This window comes from Salmo salar, chromosome 25 (assembly GCF_965601325.2).
Source record: "Salmo salar chromosome 25, fSalSal1, whole genome shotgun sequence".
NCBI lineage: Eukaryota > Metazoa > Chordata > Actinopteri > Salmoniformes > Salmonidae > Salmo > Salmo salar.
In genome coordinates, this window is record NC_138315.1 from 45,742,911 (window position 1) to 45,757,864 (window position 14,954).

The window sequence follows — 14,954 nt, forward strand, 5'->3', positions numbered from 1 at the left end:
AGGATAGGAGGATAGGATAGGAAGACTGGAGGACAGGGCTGGAGGACAGGACCTGAGGGCAGGACACGGCAGGACATGAGGAAAGGGCAGGAGGACAGGGCGGAGCATGACAGGATGAGAGGTCAGTAGTGTAATTAATTCACTCAAGTTTACGGTCCTTTTCTCATTTTGTCTGAGATCAACTTTCATAGATGTTGGTTATTTATGATTCATGACTAGGTCATGAGTCATATTCATCTATCGAAATACTGTAAGCATTTTACATTACAGCACAGACTACATTGTCATTAGCATGCTAGTAATAGTTATTCCACCACCCCAAACGAGTGCAGAGAGGAGTACATGTGAAGGATCTTTTTACATTCTGATGTAACAAATTGACAGTCTTTATAGCTTTATTCATGTTGACAAGAGCGGCTTAAGTGCGTATTAATTCCCACACTCCTCTCGGTTTGAATATGTATACACCTCTATGTGTCAAGAGTCAGCCATGTGCATGAATTTGTTTTCTATTGCTACCATAATCATAACTGATAAAAAAAATATATATCTGTATTAATGACTGCTTATCCATGTTAATTTTTCATTCAACTTAAAGACCAGAAAGTCATCTGATGTTTTTATTCAGTGTTACCTTAACTAATCCTTCCAGTTAACCTCCATCAACTTAACCTTCAGCATAGTCCTGATTTTTCCTGTAACCACAAAAGATCAGACGAAAATGTCTTGCTAACAATCACGTACTTGGCCTGTGAGGCTGTGAGTTGTGGGGCTGCTGGCCAGACAGCCAGAATGAGATCAATTCAGGCTTCATTATCCTGTTATTACTGGGGATTTCATGACGATGCATAACAAACTGTTCATGTCCTACCGAGCAGAAGGAGCTCATGTTTGCCAGCACTGGCAGGAGAGCTTCTCAGAAAGGTGTGTGTGTGTGTGTGTGTGTGTGTGTGTGTGTGTGTGTGTGTGTGTGTGTGTGTGTGTGTGTGTGTGTGTGTGTGTGTGTGTGTGTGTGTGTGTGTGTGTGTGTGTGTGTTTGTGCTTATTGTCCCACTGCTGTCTTTAGATCACAGGGAACAAGATGACATCACTCAACTTGGCCACCGTCTTTGGGCCCAACCTTCTACACAAGCAGAAGAGCTCGGACAAGGAGTTTACTGTTCAGAGTTTTGCCCGCGCCGAGGAGAGTACAGCCATCATTGGTGTGGTACACAGCATGATCACCACATATGAGACCCTCTTCATGGTAAGCTATCCACTTATGGAAAACACTGTAACCAGGCACCAATAGATGGATATATATAAGTGTTTATCACACTAGATAGAGAACAGAGTACAAAATTGGCACAGCTGACAAACAACTGAGATCTCTTAGTCACTGCTCTCCTTTCCGAGAAGAATTGTTCTTAGGGGAATTGTGCTTAAAGGGATACTTTGGGAATTTGGCAATGAGGCCTGTTATCTACTTCCCCATGGATTACATTTTTATGAAGGAAATTAGAGGTAGTTTCGCGAGTCAGTGCTAACTAGCGTTAGCGCAATGACTCGACGTCTATGGTATCTGCTAGCAGATACCATAGACTTCCAGTCATTGTGGAAACGCAACTGTAGTTAGTCAATGCAGTAGTTCTAGTTAGGAATGTCCTTCAAACTGCACACAGAGACAACAAAAAAAATGGTAACCACAAGTTCATCTGACTCTGGGGAAGTAGATAAAAGGGCCTCATTGCCAAAATACAGATGTATTCCTTTAATAGAGTGGCTCCATCTAATGAAATGTAAACATGCACTTTATACGTTTTGGAGAAGGCCTAAGCCTTGTAAAACTAAGCTCCACAGAGAAGATCATCAACTCGTGCCTTTGTTTTTCACTCCTGTACGGGTCCTTATAAGGTCTAGGAAAAGGAGGACTATGGATTTGGACATACTGATTACAGTGTCTTTACAGTTTCTTTCTGGACCAAGCTCTATTTTTCTTAAAGGGGCAATCCTCAGTTGAAACAATAACAAAGCACACGCACCGCCTCTGTTATGGTAAAAAGTTGAGGGATGGACATGAAGAAATGTAATCACGCTTAAATTCCTAGACAGAGCTATTTTGACGCAAGGACTGACCACTCAATATATCAACAATATAGTTAAGCATGTTTTGAAGCTATACACAGTTTTTGCTTACAGTGCATTCAGAAACTATTCAGAACCCTTGACTTTTTCCACATTTTGTTACGTTACAGCCTTATTCTAAAATAGATTTAATTGTTTTTCTTCCATCCTCAATCTAAACACAATATCCCATAATGACAAAGCAAAAAAGGGTTATAGAAATTTTTGAAAATGTATTAAAAAATGTAAAATTGAAATCACATTTACATAGGTATTCAGACCCTTTACTCAGTTGAAGCACCTTTTGCAGTGATTACAGCTTCGAGTTTTCTTGGGTAAGACGCTACAAGCTTGGCACACCTGTATTTGGGGAATTTCTCTCATTCTCCTCTGCAGATCCTTTCAAACTCTGTCAGGTTGGATGGGGAGCGTTGCTGCACTGCTATTTTCAGATCTCTCCAGAGATGTTCGTCCAATTTTTCATGAGCTAAAATAAAAGATCCCAGAAATGTTCCATATGCACAAAGAGCTTATTTCTATAAAGTTTTGTCCATTAATTTGTTTACATCCTTGTTAGTGAGCATTTCTCATTTGCCAAGGTAATCCATCCACCTGACAGGTGTGGCATATCAAGTAGTTGATTATTTAAAACCTCTACAGGATCAGTGTCCCTATACCGGGACGGTTGTTGCTAACGTGTGCTAATGTGACTAGAATGACGTTGTATAAAACAGCCAACTTTCCGGAACATAGACATGTCTTATATGGGCGGAAAGATTACATTCTTGTTAATCTAGCTGCAGTGTCTAATTAACAGTAGTTATTACAGTGAAAAAATACCATACTATTGTTTGAGGAGAGTGCAAAACAACAAAAAACTTTTATCACGGCAACTGATTTGATACATTTAGTAATCTTGCTCTGATTTGTCATCCTGAGGGTCCCAGAGATGAATGTAGCATAGTTTTGTTGTTCAAATGTAGCAACTGGGGTCTACAGTTTGACCCCACTGATGTCTCTGGCTCCACACCCACCCCACGTGCCTTCACTTCCGGCGCCGACAGAGATGGCCGCCTCGCTTTGCGATCCTAGGAAACTATGCAGTATTTTGTTTTTTTATGTGTTATTTCTTACATTGTTACCCCAGATAATCTTAGGTTTTATTACATACAGTCGAGAGGAACTATTGGATATAAGAGCAACGTCAACTCACCAACATTACGACCAGGAATACGACTTTCCCGAAGCGGATCCTCTGTTTGGCCTACCACCCAGGACAATGGATCGGATCCCAGCCGGCGACCCAAAACAAGGGGCAGACGGAGCGGTCTTCTGGTCAGGCTCCGTAGATGGGCACATTGTGCACCGCTCCCGAGCATACTACTCGCCAATGTCCAGACTCTTGACAACAAGGTAGACGAAATCCGAGCAAGGGTAGCATTCCAGAGAGACATCCGCGACTGTAATGTCCTTTGTTTCACGGAAACATGGCTCATGGCTCGAGACACGCTATCTGAGTTGGTACAGCCACCTGGTTTCTTCACGCATCGCGCCGACAGAAACAAGCATCTCTCTGGTAAGAAAAAGGGCGAGGGTGTATGCCTTATGATTAACGAGATGTGGTGTGATCCTTTTGTACACCTGACTTAGAATTCCTCACAATCAAATGCCGACCGCATTATCTACCAAGAGAATTCTCTTAGATCATAATCACAGTCGTGTATATTCCCCCCCAAGCAGACACATCGACGGCCCTGAAAGAACTTCATTGGACTCTATGTAAACTGGAAACCACATATCCTGAGGCTGCATTTATTGTAGCCGGGGATTTTAACAAGGCTAATCTGAAAACAAGGCTCCCCAAATTCTATCAGCATATTGATTGTGCTACCAGGGCTAGCAAAACCCTAGACCACTGTTATTCTAACTTCCGCGATGCATATAAGGCCCTCCCCCGCCCTCCATTTTGTTGCTCCCAGCCTATAGACAGAAACTAAAACAGGAAGCACCCGCCCTCAGGTCTGTTAAACGCTGGTCCGACCAATCGGATTCCACACTTCAAGATTGCTTCGATCACATGGACTGGGATATGTTCCGCATTGCGGCGAACAACATTGACGAATACGCTGATTCGGAGTGCGAGTTTATTAACAAGTGCATCGATGATATTGTATCCACAGCGTCTATTAAAACATTCCCCAACCAGAAACCGTGGATTGATGGCAGCATTCACGCAAAACTGAACGCGCGAACCACTGCTTTTAATCGGGGCAAGGTGACGGGAAACATGACCGAATACAAACAGTGTAGGTATTCCTTCCGCAAGGCAATCAAACAAGCTAAGCATCAGTACAGAGACAAAATGGAGTCGCAATTCAACGGCTCAGACACGAGAGGTATGTGGCAGATTCTACAGTCAATCACGGAGTACAAAAGAAAAACCAGCCCTTGTTGCAGATCACGATGCCTTGCTCCCAGACAGACTAAACAACTTTTTTGCTCGCTTTGAGGACAATACAGTGCAACTGACATGGCCCGCTACCAAAACATGTGGGCTCTCCTTCACTGTAGCCAACGTGAGTAAAACATTTAAACGTGTTAACCCTCGCAAGGCTGCAGGCCCAGACGACATCCTCAGAGCATGCGCAGACCAGCTGGCTGGTGTGTTTACAGACATATTCAATCAATCCTTATCCCAGTCTGCTGTCCCCACATGCTTCAAGAGGGCCACCATTGTTCCCTCGCAAGGCTGCAGGCCCAGACGCATCCTCAGAGCATGCGCAGACCAGCTGGCTGGTGTGTTTACAGACATATTCAATCATTCCTTATCCCAGTCTGCTGTCGCCACATGCTTCAAGAGGGCCACCATTGTTCCTGTTCACAAGAAAGCTACGGTAACTGAGCTAAATGACTACCGCCCTGTAGCACTCACTTCCGTCATCATGGAGTGCTTTGAGAGACTAGTCAAGGACCATATCACCTCCACCCTACCTGACACCCTAGACCAACTCCAATTTGCTTACCACCCCAATAGGTCCACAGATGACGCAATCGCCATCACACTGCACACTGCCCTAACCCATCTGGACAAGAGGAATACCTATGTAAGAATGCTGTTCATCGATTACAGCTCAGCATTTAACACCATAGTACCCTCCAAACTCGTCATTAAGCTCGAGACCCTGGGTCTCGACCCCACCCTGTGCAACTGGGTCCTGGACTTCCTGACGGGCCGCCCCCAGGTGGTGAGGGTAGGTAACAACATCGCCACCCCGCTGATCCTCAATACTGGGTCCCCACAAGGGTGCGTTCTCAGCCCTCTCCTGTACTCCCTGTTTACCCACGACTGCGTGGCCATGCACGCCTCCAACTCAATCATCAAGTTTCCAGATGACACTACAGTGGTAGGCTTGATTACCAACAACGACGAGACGGCCTACAGGGAGGAGGTGAGGGCCCTCGGAGTGTGGTGTCAGGAAAATAACCTCACACTCAATGTCAACAAAACAAAAGAGATGATCGTGGACTTCAGGAAACAGCAGAGGGAGCAGCCCCCTATCTACATTGACGGGACAGTAGTGGACAGGGTGGAGAGTTTTAAGTTCCTCGGCGTACACATCACGGACAAACTGAAATGGTCCACCCACACAGACAGCGTGGTGAAGAAGGCGCAGGTGCTCCTCTTCAACCTCAGGAGGCTGAAGAAATTTGGCTTGTCACCAAAAACACTCACAAACTTTTACAGATGCACAATCGAGAGCATCCTGTCGGGCTGTATCACCGCCTGGTACGGCAACTGCTCCGCCCATAACCGTAAGGCTCTCCAGAGGGTAGTGAGGTCTGCACAACACATCACCGGGTGCAAACTACCTGCCCTCCAGGACACCTACACCACCCGATGTCACAGGAAGGCCAAAAATATCATCAAGGACAACAACCACCCGAGCCACTGCCTGTTCACCCCGCTATCATCCAGAAGGCGAGGTCAGTACAGGTGCATCAAAGTGGGGACCGAGAGATTGAAAAACAGCTTCTATCTCAAGGCCATCAGACTGTTAAACAGCCATCACTAACATTGACTGGCTGCTGCCAACATACTGACTCAACTCCAGCCACTTTAATAATGGAAAAATGTATGTATCGTAAATTCCGGACTATAAGCCGCAACTTTTTTCCCAGGCTTTGAACCTCGCGGCTAAAACAATGACGCGGCTAATATATGGATTTTTCCCGCTTTCATTTTTTTTCTCCAAATAAACACATTCTGTGACGTGCTCAGTTTTTTGGCGGCATGAAGCTTTCATTAGACCAATGAAATTGCCGAATGGGTTAAGGTTAAAAACTTTTTTGTTTACTGTTAAGATTAAATCGAGCGCTCTCAAACTTCCCATCATTCTGATTACGGTGTTCATTTTGTCACCCTCATCATGGCAAAGACACAGAGAAATGCATATGATGCAGCTTTCAAGTTGAAGGCGATTCATCTGGCTGTTGGAAAAGGAAATAGAGCTGCTGCACGGGAGCTTGGTCTTAATGAGTCGATGATAAGACATTGGAAACAGCAGCGTGAGGAATTGACTCAGTGCAAAGACAACTAAAGCTTACTGCTATTTTTTTATTTTTTGTTACAAGCCGTGTTTCGTTAAAGCCTATTTATTTTTGTTACAAGCCGTGTTTCGTTAAAGCCTATTTATTTTTGTTACAAGCCGTGTTTCGTTAAAGCCTGTGTAAAGTTAATTTGTTTCAATGTACCGGTAGGCACCTGCGGCTTATAGACATGAAAAATAATAATTCAGTGGGTGCGGCTTACATTCAGGTGCGCTTAATAGTCCGGAAATTACAGTAATCAATTTATCAATAGCCACTTTATATAATGTTTACATACCCTACATTACTCATCTCATATGTATATCCTGTACGCCATACCATCTACTGCATCTTGCCATCTTGATGTAATTAAATGTATCACTAGCCACTTTAAACAATGCCACTTTATATAATGTTCTCATACCCTACATTACTCATCTCATATGTATATACTGTACTCTTACCATCTACTGCATCTCGCCTATGCCGTTCGGCCATCGCTCATTTATATATTTTTATGTACATATTCGTATTCATTACTTTACACTTGTGTGTATAAGGTAGTTGTTATGGAATTGTTAGGTTATATTACTTGTTAGATATTACTGCATGGTTGGAACTTGAAGCACAAGCATTTCGCTACACTGCATTAACATATGCTAACCATGTGTATGTGACAAATACATTTGATTTGATTTGACGTGTGAAAGTTAGTGTATAAGCTAATGCTCCATCATGTATGACATTCCTGGGAGTGTGTAAACTTACATTTTGTATTACCAAAGCATTTTTGTATGTTCTCTATAGTTATGTACTTGAAAATGTATAAATGATCAATTCGGCACATTTGGGCAAACACCTGGCAGACTTGATACAAAATATTGTGCAGTAATGTAATTCTTCACTGGATTAGTGTGAAACTTTGCACACACACTGTTGTCATCTGGTGGCCAAAATCTAAATTACAACTTGACTCCTATCTGAAAGTATGGCCATTCTCCTACATTTCAAAGATGATGGAAAAATACAAAATAGAAAAAGCATGTTTTACCAGATCTAATGTGTTATATTCTCCTACATTCATTTCACATTTTCACAAACTTCAAAGTTTCCTTTCAAATGATATCAAGAATTTGCATATCCTTGCTTCAGGTCCTGAGCTACAGGCAGTTAGATTTGGTTATGTCATTTTAGGCAAAAATTGAAAAAAAGGGTATGATCCTTGAGGTTCATGATCATTACACAGGTTCACCTTGTGCGGCGGACAATAAAAGGCCACTCTAAATGTGCAGATTTGTCACACAACACAATGCCACAGATGTCTCAAGTTTTGAGGGAGCGTGCAATTGGCATACTGACTCCAGGAATGTCCACCAGAGCTTTTGCCAGAGAATTGAATGTTAATTTCTCTACCATAAGCTGCCTCCAACGTTGTTTTAGAGAATTTGTCAGCACGTCCAACCGGCCTCACAACCACAGACCACGTTTATGGCGTCGTGTGGGCGAGCGGTTTGCTGATGTCATTGTTGCGAACATAGTGCCCCATGGTGGAGGTGGGGAAATGGTATGGGCAGGCATAAACTAGGGACAGCAAACACAATTGCATTTTATCGATGGCAATTTGAATGCACAGAGATAGAGATCCTGAGGCCCATTGTCGTGCCATTCATCCGCTGACATCACCTCATGTTTCAGCATGATAATGCACGGCCCCATGTCGCAAGGATCTGTACACAATTCCTGGAAACTGAAAATGTCCCAGTTCTTTCATGGCCTGCATACTCACCATACATGTCACCTATTCAGCATGTTTGGGATGTTCTGGATCAACATGTATGACAGCATATACGACAAGCGTGTTCCAGTTCCTGCCAATATCCAGCAACTTTGCACAGCCATTGAAGAGGTGTGGGACAACATTCCACAGGCCACAATCAACAGCCTGATAAACTCTATGTGAAGGAGATGTGCCGCGCTGCGTGAGGCAAATGGTGGTCACACCAGATACTGACTGGTTTTCTGATCCACACCCCTACTTTTTTTAAAGGTTTCTGTGACCAACAGATGCATATCTGTATTCCAAGTCATGTGGAATTCATAGGGCCTAATGAATGTATTTCAATTGACTGATTTCCTTACATGAACTGTGACTCAGTAAAATCTTGGAAATTGTTGCATGTTGCGTATATATTTTTGTTCAGTGTATTTTGGTTTCTGATATGGTACGACCGTTGAACTTAGCTCATGAGGCATTTATAAGTTATATTCTTCAAGAATCAATGTCATTAATTTGACATTAAATAGATGGAATAGATACAGAAACTGTGGATTTCCTCTAACCTTTTTCCAACACAAAATATCTCACAACCATCCCTCCCTTACCTTTTCCATTGCATTGCATTGCTTCCAGCTACAATAGTCATTTACAACATTAACAATGTCTACACTGTATTTCTGATCAATTTGATGTTATTTTAATGGACAAAAATTGAGCTTTTCTGTTAAAAACAAGGACATTTCAAAGTGACCCCAAACTTTTGAACGGTAGTGTATATATATTAGCATGTGTTAACCAATGGTGCAATAGCTTTAAACTGTACTTGAACCGCTTGCTTGTTATACATCGTCTGTAGGAGACATTCTTGCTTTCGTTTCAGAGTACATATTTACATTATTGTGTCAATATCTGTCTCAACACTTGGCCTACATCTGAGCAGCTTGATTTACAGTGAAGGAGTTAGATATCCAGTTTAAGCCAACAGAGAATGAGATAGATGTAACAACTGTCCGTTCAGCTGAGACGTCTAGTTAAGGATTGTGTGTTTCTGGCCATTCCAGGTGCCGCCTGACCTGCAGAATGAGGTTCTGATGAGTCTACTAGAGACGGATCCTGACGTGGTGGATTACCTCCTGAGGAGGAAGGATTCTCAGCACTCGTGAGTGTGTGGCCTTTTGTGTGCTTACATATGGACGATTGGACATGATGCTGTGCCTCTGCCAAATGGGCATCAGGTAGCTTAGTAGTTAAGAGCGTTGGGCCAGTAACTGAAATGTCGCTGGTTTGAATCCCTGAGCTGACTATGTGAAAATTATGCCCTTAACCCTACTTGCTCCGGATAAGATAACATCTGCTACATGACAAAAATGTAAAAAGCTCTGTGAAAATCCTGTACAGTGATGTATGGGTCTCTGAAAAGGTACACGAGCACCCCCTGGTGGTATTAATGTGTATATTCACTTCTTACCAAAACATCATCGTGATGACATATAGTTTCAGTTTTCTCACCTAAACATCATCATGATGACATATAGTTTCAGTTTTCTTACCTAAACATCATCGTGATGACATATAGTTTCAGTTTTCTTACCTAAACATCATCGTGATGACATATAGTTTCAGTTTTCTTACCTAAACATCATCGTGATGACATATAGTTTCAGTTTTCTTACCTAAACATCATCGTGATGACATATAGTTTCAGTTTTCTTACCTAAACATCATCGTGATGACATATAGTTTCAGTTTTCTTACCTAAACATCATTGTGATGACATAGTTTTAATGTTCTTACCTAAACATGAGAAATTACTGCACTGTTGGAGCTAGGAACACAAGCATTTTGCTACACCCACAATAACATCTGCTAAATATGTGTATGCAACCAATAATATTAGATTTGATATAATGTAGTTTCAGTTCTTTTACCTAGACATCATTGGGATAACATATAATTTCAGTTTTCTCCCTTCTCTGTACATCATGGCATACTTTGTAACTAGGGCATTGAGTTTTTCCTGGTCAGATAATACCTGCTATAGTAAATCTACAGCTCATCATATGTCTCATTTTACATACTTCATAATGTCTCTTTCTTCTCCTCTCCCCCATAGTGGTCCAGGCCCGCTGAGGACTGAGGATCCCTTCTCTTTGAGGGAGAGGCGCTGCTCCAGTGACTCCAACAAGGCCTCCAGTGGGGAGTTGTCCCCCTATGACAACAACTCACCAGTGCTGTCGGAGCGGCTGCTCTCCCAGCCCCAGGAGGACAGCAACCTCCTCTCTGATAGGCTGTTCAGGGTTCCAGAGCAGTACACACTGGTTGGCCACGTCAAAGGTCGTCCTAGCATCACCTGTCACTCACCATCCACAGGCAAAGGTGAGCTTCCCAATGGTCGAGTTGTTGGCCATTTCTGAAAATAGCACAATATGCTGTATTGTATATTGCTACTTAGGCTGAGGAATATGTCTTCTTTTTCCATTAGACACACACGATGAACATGTCTGGGGTGCCTGGCATGCCTCTCTAAGGAAAGGGTTTATGGATCATCACATCACTGGTACATTCATTGTCTTTAAACATAATGTCTCATTCTTTGCGCTTTGAAACTTTGCAACCAAGAATAAACATTGTAGACTAGATGGAGTTAGACGTTGATTATGTGTATAAATGGTTTCCCCTAGGTTCCCATGGTGACGTTTCAGAACACGGCTCCTGCGGCTCATCCGAGGGACTCGACCGTCACCAAGGTAACAACAGCAAGCTGCCTGTCAGGCGAACTTACACCTCATTAGGTGTGCCTGAGTGCAGAGCACACCCCCCGGTGACTCGCTGCAGTAGTAGCCCTCTGACGGAGAGAGGGAAAAGACAGCAGGGTACAGACTCATTATTACATCACCGACCACAGGGAAAACCAGGGGCCGGCAGCTCAGAGGACCTCGCGCTAAGGGGCGGAGTGTCACAGCCTGCCAGTCCCTCCTTCAGAGGCAGGCCTGGCGGCAGGGTGGATGGAAGGCCTCCCCCTCCCTACCCTGGACCTCTCAGAGGAACACACAGAGAATGTTCTCACTCCACACCTTCCCTCTCCACGCACCAGTGTGTGACCCCACAGAGCCCCCAACGGCCCCCCCAGGGCAGCTGCAGCCCCAGGAACCGGACTGTGGCCCCTAAGACCCCCTCCTCTAGTCCTCTGGAAGGAAAGGTGCCAGTCAGCCCGGAGTGGCAGAGAGAGAGTTGGCAGATATGGAAGCTATTATCAACAGACAACACAGACACACTACCAGAGACACTGGTGTGATGCGTTGAATACACCCACTAACTTTAACTACTGTGTTACCAAGGAGAGAGGAGGGATGGGGGGGGTTCCTGTATGGTTATGTTGATATGCTACTTACTGACATGTGCCAATTGTCTGTGAGTAATGGTGTGTTTGTTTGTTAATGTTGTTGTTTCACTGTCCTCATGTGTTACCTACAATTTTTTCAGAAGTTTGACTCCAACATTTTGTCACTAAGACATACCTGAACAGAGACACAAATTAACATCACTGAGATGTGACTTTCAGAATATTTTATGGGGCCGTAGTAACAAAATACTTTATTTTCATACCATGTCATTTATATGTTTTATAACTGAATTTTTATTCTACTCAGAATAATGGTGTATGAATGAATCTGAATGGATCAGTACTAGCGGCTTCCGTACAATGTTCATTTTTATATTCTAATATCATCCTATGAGATAAAATGCTGATATTATAACCAAAATCAAATACAATTATTGTATTGAAACATGACATCAAGAGGTGTCTTTGTGCTATTTCTCTGTTGGTGGAGCTGTTGCCAAACAAATGAAAATCCGTAGTTTTTTGTTACTGCCGTTACACTTAAATGTGATGTTTTGGTCTCTGGCTTTTACAACTAATGTTCATGGCCTTCTGTAACTGATTGTAATAGTCATCCGAACACAACTTTAGCTGATTGTAGTAGTCATCCATTCACTCATCCAAACACAGCTGTAACTGATTCTAATAGTCATCCATTCACTCATCCAAACGCAGCTGTAACTGATTCTAATAGTCATCCATTCACTCATCCAAATGCAAGTGTAACTGATTCTAATAGTCATCCGTTCACTCATCCAAACGCAAGTGTAACTGATTCTAATAGTCATCCATTCACTCATCCAAATGCAAGTGTAACTGATTCTAATAGTCATCCGTTCACTCATCCAAATGCAAGTGTAACTGATTCTAATATTCATCCATTCACTCATCCAAACACAGCTGTAACTGATTCTAATAGTCATCCATTCACTCATCCAAACACAGCTGTAACTGATTCTAATAGTCATCCATTCACTCATCCAAACGCAAGTGTAACTGATTCTAATAGTCATCCATTCACTCATCCAAACACAGCTGTAACTGATTCTAATAGTCATCCATTCACTCATCCAAACGCAAGTGTAACTGATTCTAATAGTCATCCATTCACTCATCCAAACACAGCTGTAACTGATTCTAATAGTCATCCATTCACTCATCCAAACGCAAGTGTAACTGCCATCCATTTGTTTTTATTATGATGGGGAAAATGAAACTTGAATATACAGAACATTATGAATGTAATTTCCCAATATTCAAGATAGAACCAAAGTATCTTAGTTTGTTCTTGAATGCCACCGTTATGAAATGTACCAAGTTTTTTCTGCTCCCACATCTTAAGGGGAAATGAAGGTACTGTACTAATATATAAGTCATTACTTTCACTAAGAATTTTGTTGTTTGAATATTTGCTGGCAAATCTTCCCACTGGGCACACACTGGTTGAATCAAAGTTGTCTCGACGTCATTTCAATTAAATTAGGTTGAACCAACGTGGAATAGACGTTGAATTGACGTCTGTGCCCAGTGGGTTGCTTGTTTGTCCGGAGTAAACATTAGGCCTTATGATCTGTTCAGTAAAAATGACAGTTCATGTCTCTGATATGAGGTTGCTAGCAATGCTAATAAGGCTTTTTCATTTTCACGTTGATTTAACATTACATTACATGCTAATAGTAATGCTTTTGTACCTTGTGCCTCATCAGTATTTTCATTGCAATTAAGCTGCTTTCATTCTGTATATTGCCAGCTTGAACCCTTCAGCCTGATTGTTTTACTGTATGTGCATTTTCCTTTGACTTCCGTGATGGATGTAATGGGATATTAGTATTTTTATCGTTTTGTTATCATCTGTAAAACTATGCATAGAAAATGACGTGAAAAGTTGTGTGGCAATAACCCCTTACTCTCTTTGAAAAAGCCTTTTAACTTCTACTTCAGAATTTTGTCAGTATCCTCCAACTACTACAATGCTTGATTTCTTCTTGCTCTTAATTCTTATGTTCCCATTCTGTGTAAAGGGAAGTCAGGAACAATGTAAGGGGTTCATTCTCTAATGAACTGGAGCGGAAGGTGGCTGTTTTGGCAGCTCCTCAGACTCCATAAAGATTTAATTCTGGCACATTTCAACACGGTAATGAAGTGCAAGAGCCAGAGCTGTCTGGCCTTCAGAGAACTCTCTCACTAACCAGGAAGTGGAACAGAGGGTCCCAGACATAGCCACAGGGAGTTCACCTATCCTCTCCCGGACTGGACCACAGGCAAACTCGCTTCCTGATTACTGCCTAATCTTTTTATGACCAACTTTAAAAGTCCAATGCAGCTGTTTTTATCTCAATATCTTGGGGTAACAACCTTACTGTGATTGTTTTCAATTAAAATGGTCAAAAAGAAGCCAAAATAGCTTGTTAGCAAATAGAAATGTATCACAATAATTTTGGTAGGACTGTCTGTGAGTGGTTTGAGTGGGGAGGGGAAAACAAAAAATGGGCTGTTATTGTCTTTCTTATTGGTCTATTAACAAAACAGGCTGAAATTTCAGGCGGTCTTTTCAAACAGCTCTTACACTAAAACGGCATTTGCATAATTGTCACAATTTCACAGTATTTTTCCAACCTCATAGTGTGGAAATATATATAAATGTTTTTGACTGCACTGAACCTTTAAGTCGGGCAAGATATCATGCCCAATTCTATACAGTCCTATGCCTTACACCTACAGTAACTTTTAACATTAACTCTGTTTAAGGGTTGAGTATGATTTCAATTAGATTATGCTAAATATTGGAGCATAGAGATGTTGAAAATTGAGATAAGGAATGTTTGTTGATGTTATCGTGACCTATATTCAAGTAAATCATAGCAAAGTCCCACAGTTGACAATGCATGTCAGAGCAGAAACTATACCATGAAGTCCAAGGAACTGTCTGTAGATCTCAGACATGCATTGTGATGAGGCAAATATCTGGGGAAGGGTATAAAGCAATTTCTAGAGTGTTGAAAGTTTCCAAGATCACAATAATCTCCATCATTCGGAAATTGAAAAAATATGGAACTACCTCGACTCTGCGCAGAGCTGAATGTCCGACCAAACTGAGCAACCGGG

At 42.2% G+C, this 14,954-nt stretch overlaps 1 protein-coding gene across 2 annotated transcripts in view; it reads left to right on the plus strand.

Moving 5' to 3' along the window:
• Positions 1 to 14,284, plus strand: part of LOC106586809 (rho GTPase-activating protein 6) — a 76,536-nt gene extending 62,252 nt beyond the window's left edge. For both annotated transcript variants that reach the window (XM_014174484.3, XM_014174485.3), the window contains exons 9-13: positions 1,067 to 1,246; positions 9,529 to 9,626; positions 10,581 to 10,843; positions 10,950 to 11,024; positions 11,149 to 14,284. In XM_014174484.3, coding sequence (XP_014029959.3) covers positions 1,067 to 1,246; positions 9,529 to 9,626; positions 10,581 to 10,843; positions 10,950 to 11,024; positions 11,149 to 11,762 — 1,230 coding nt within the window. In that variant the 3' untranslated portion in view covers positions 11,763 to 14,284. The remainder of the gene's footprint in view (positions 1 to 1,066; positions 1,247 to 9,528; positions 9,627 to 10,580; positions 10,844 to 10,949; positions 11,025 to 11,148) is intronic.
• Positions 14,285 to 14,954: the final 670 nt, after the last annotated feature.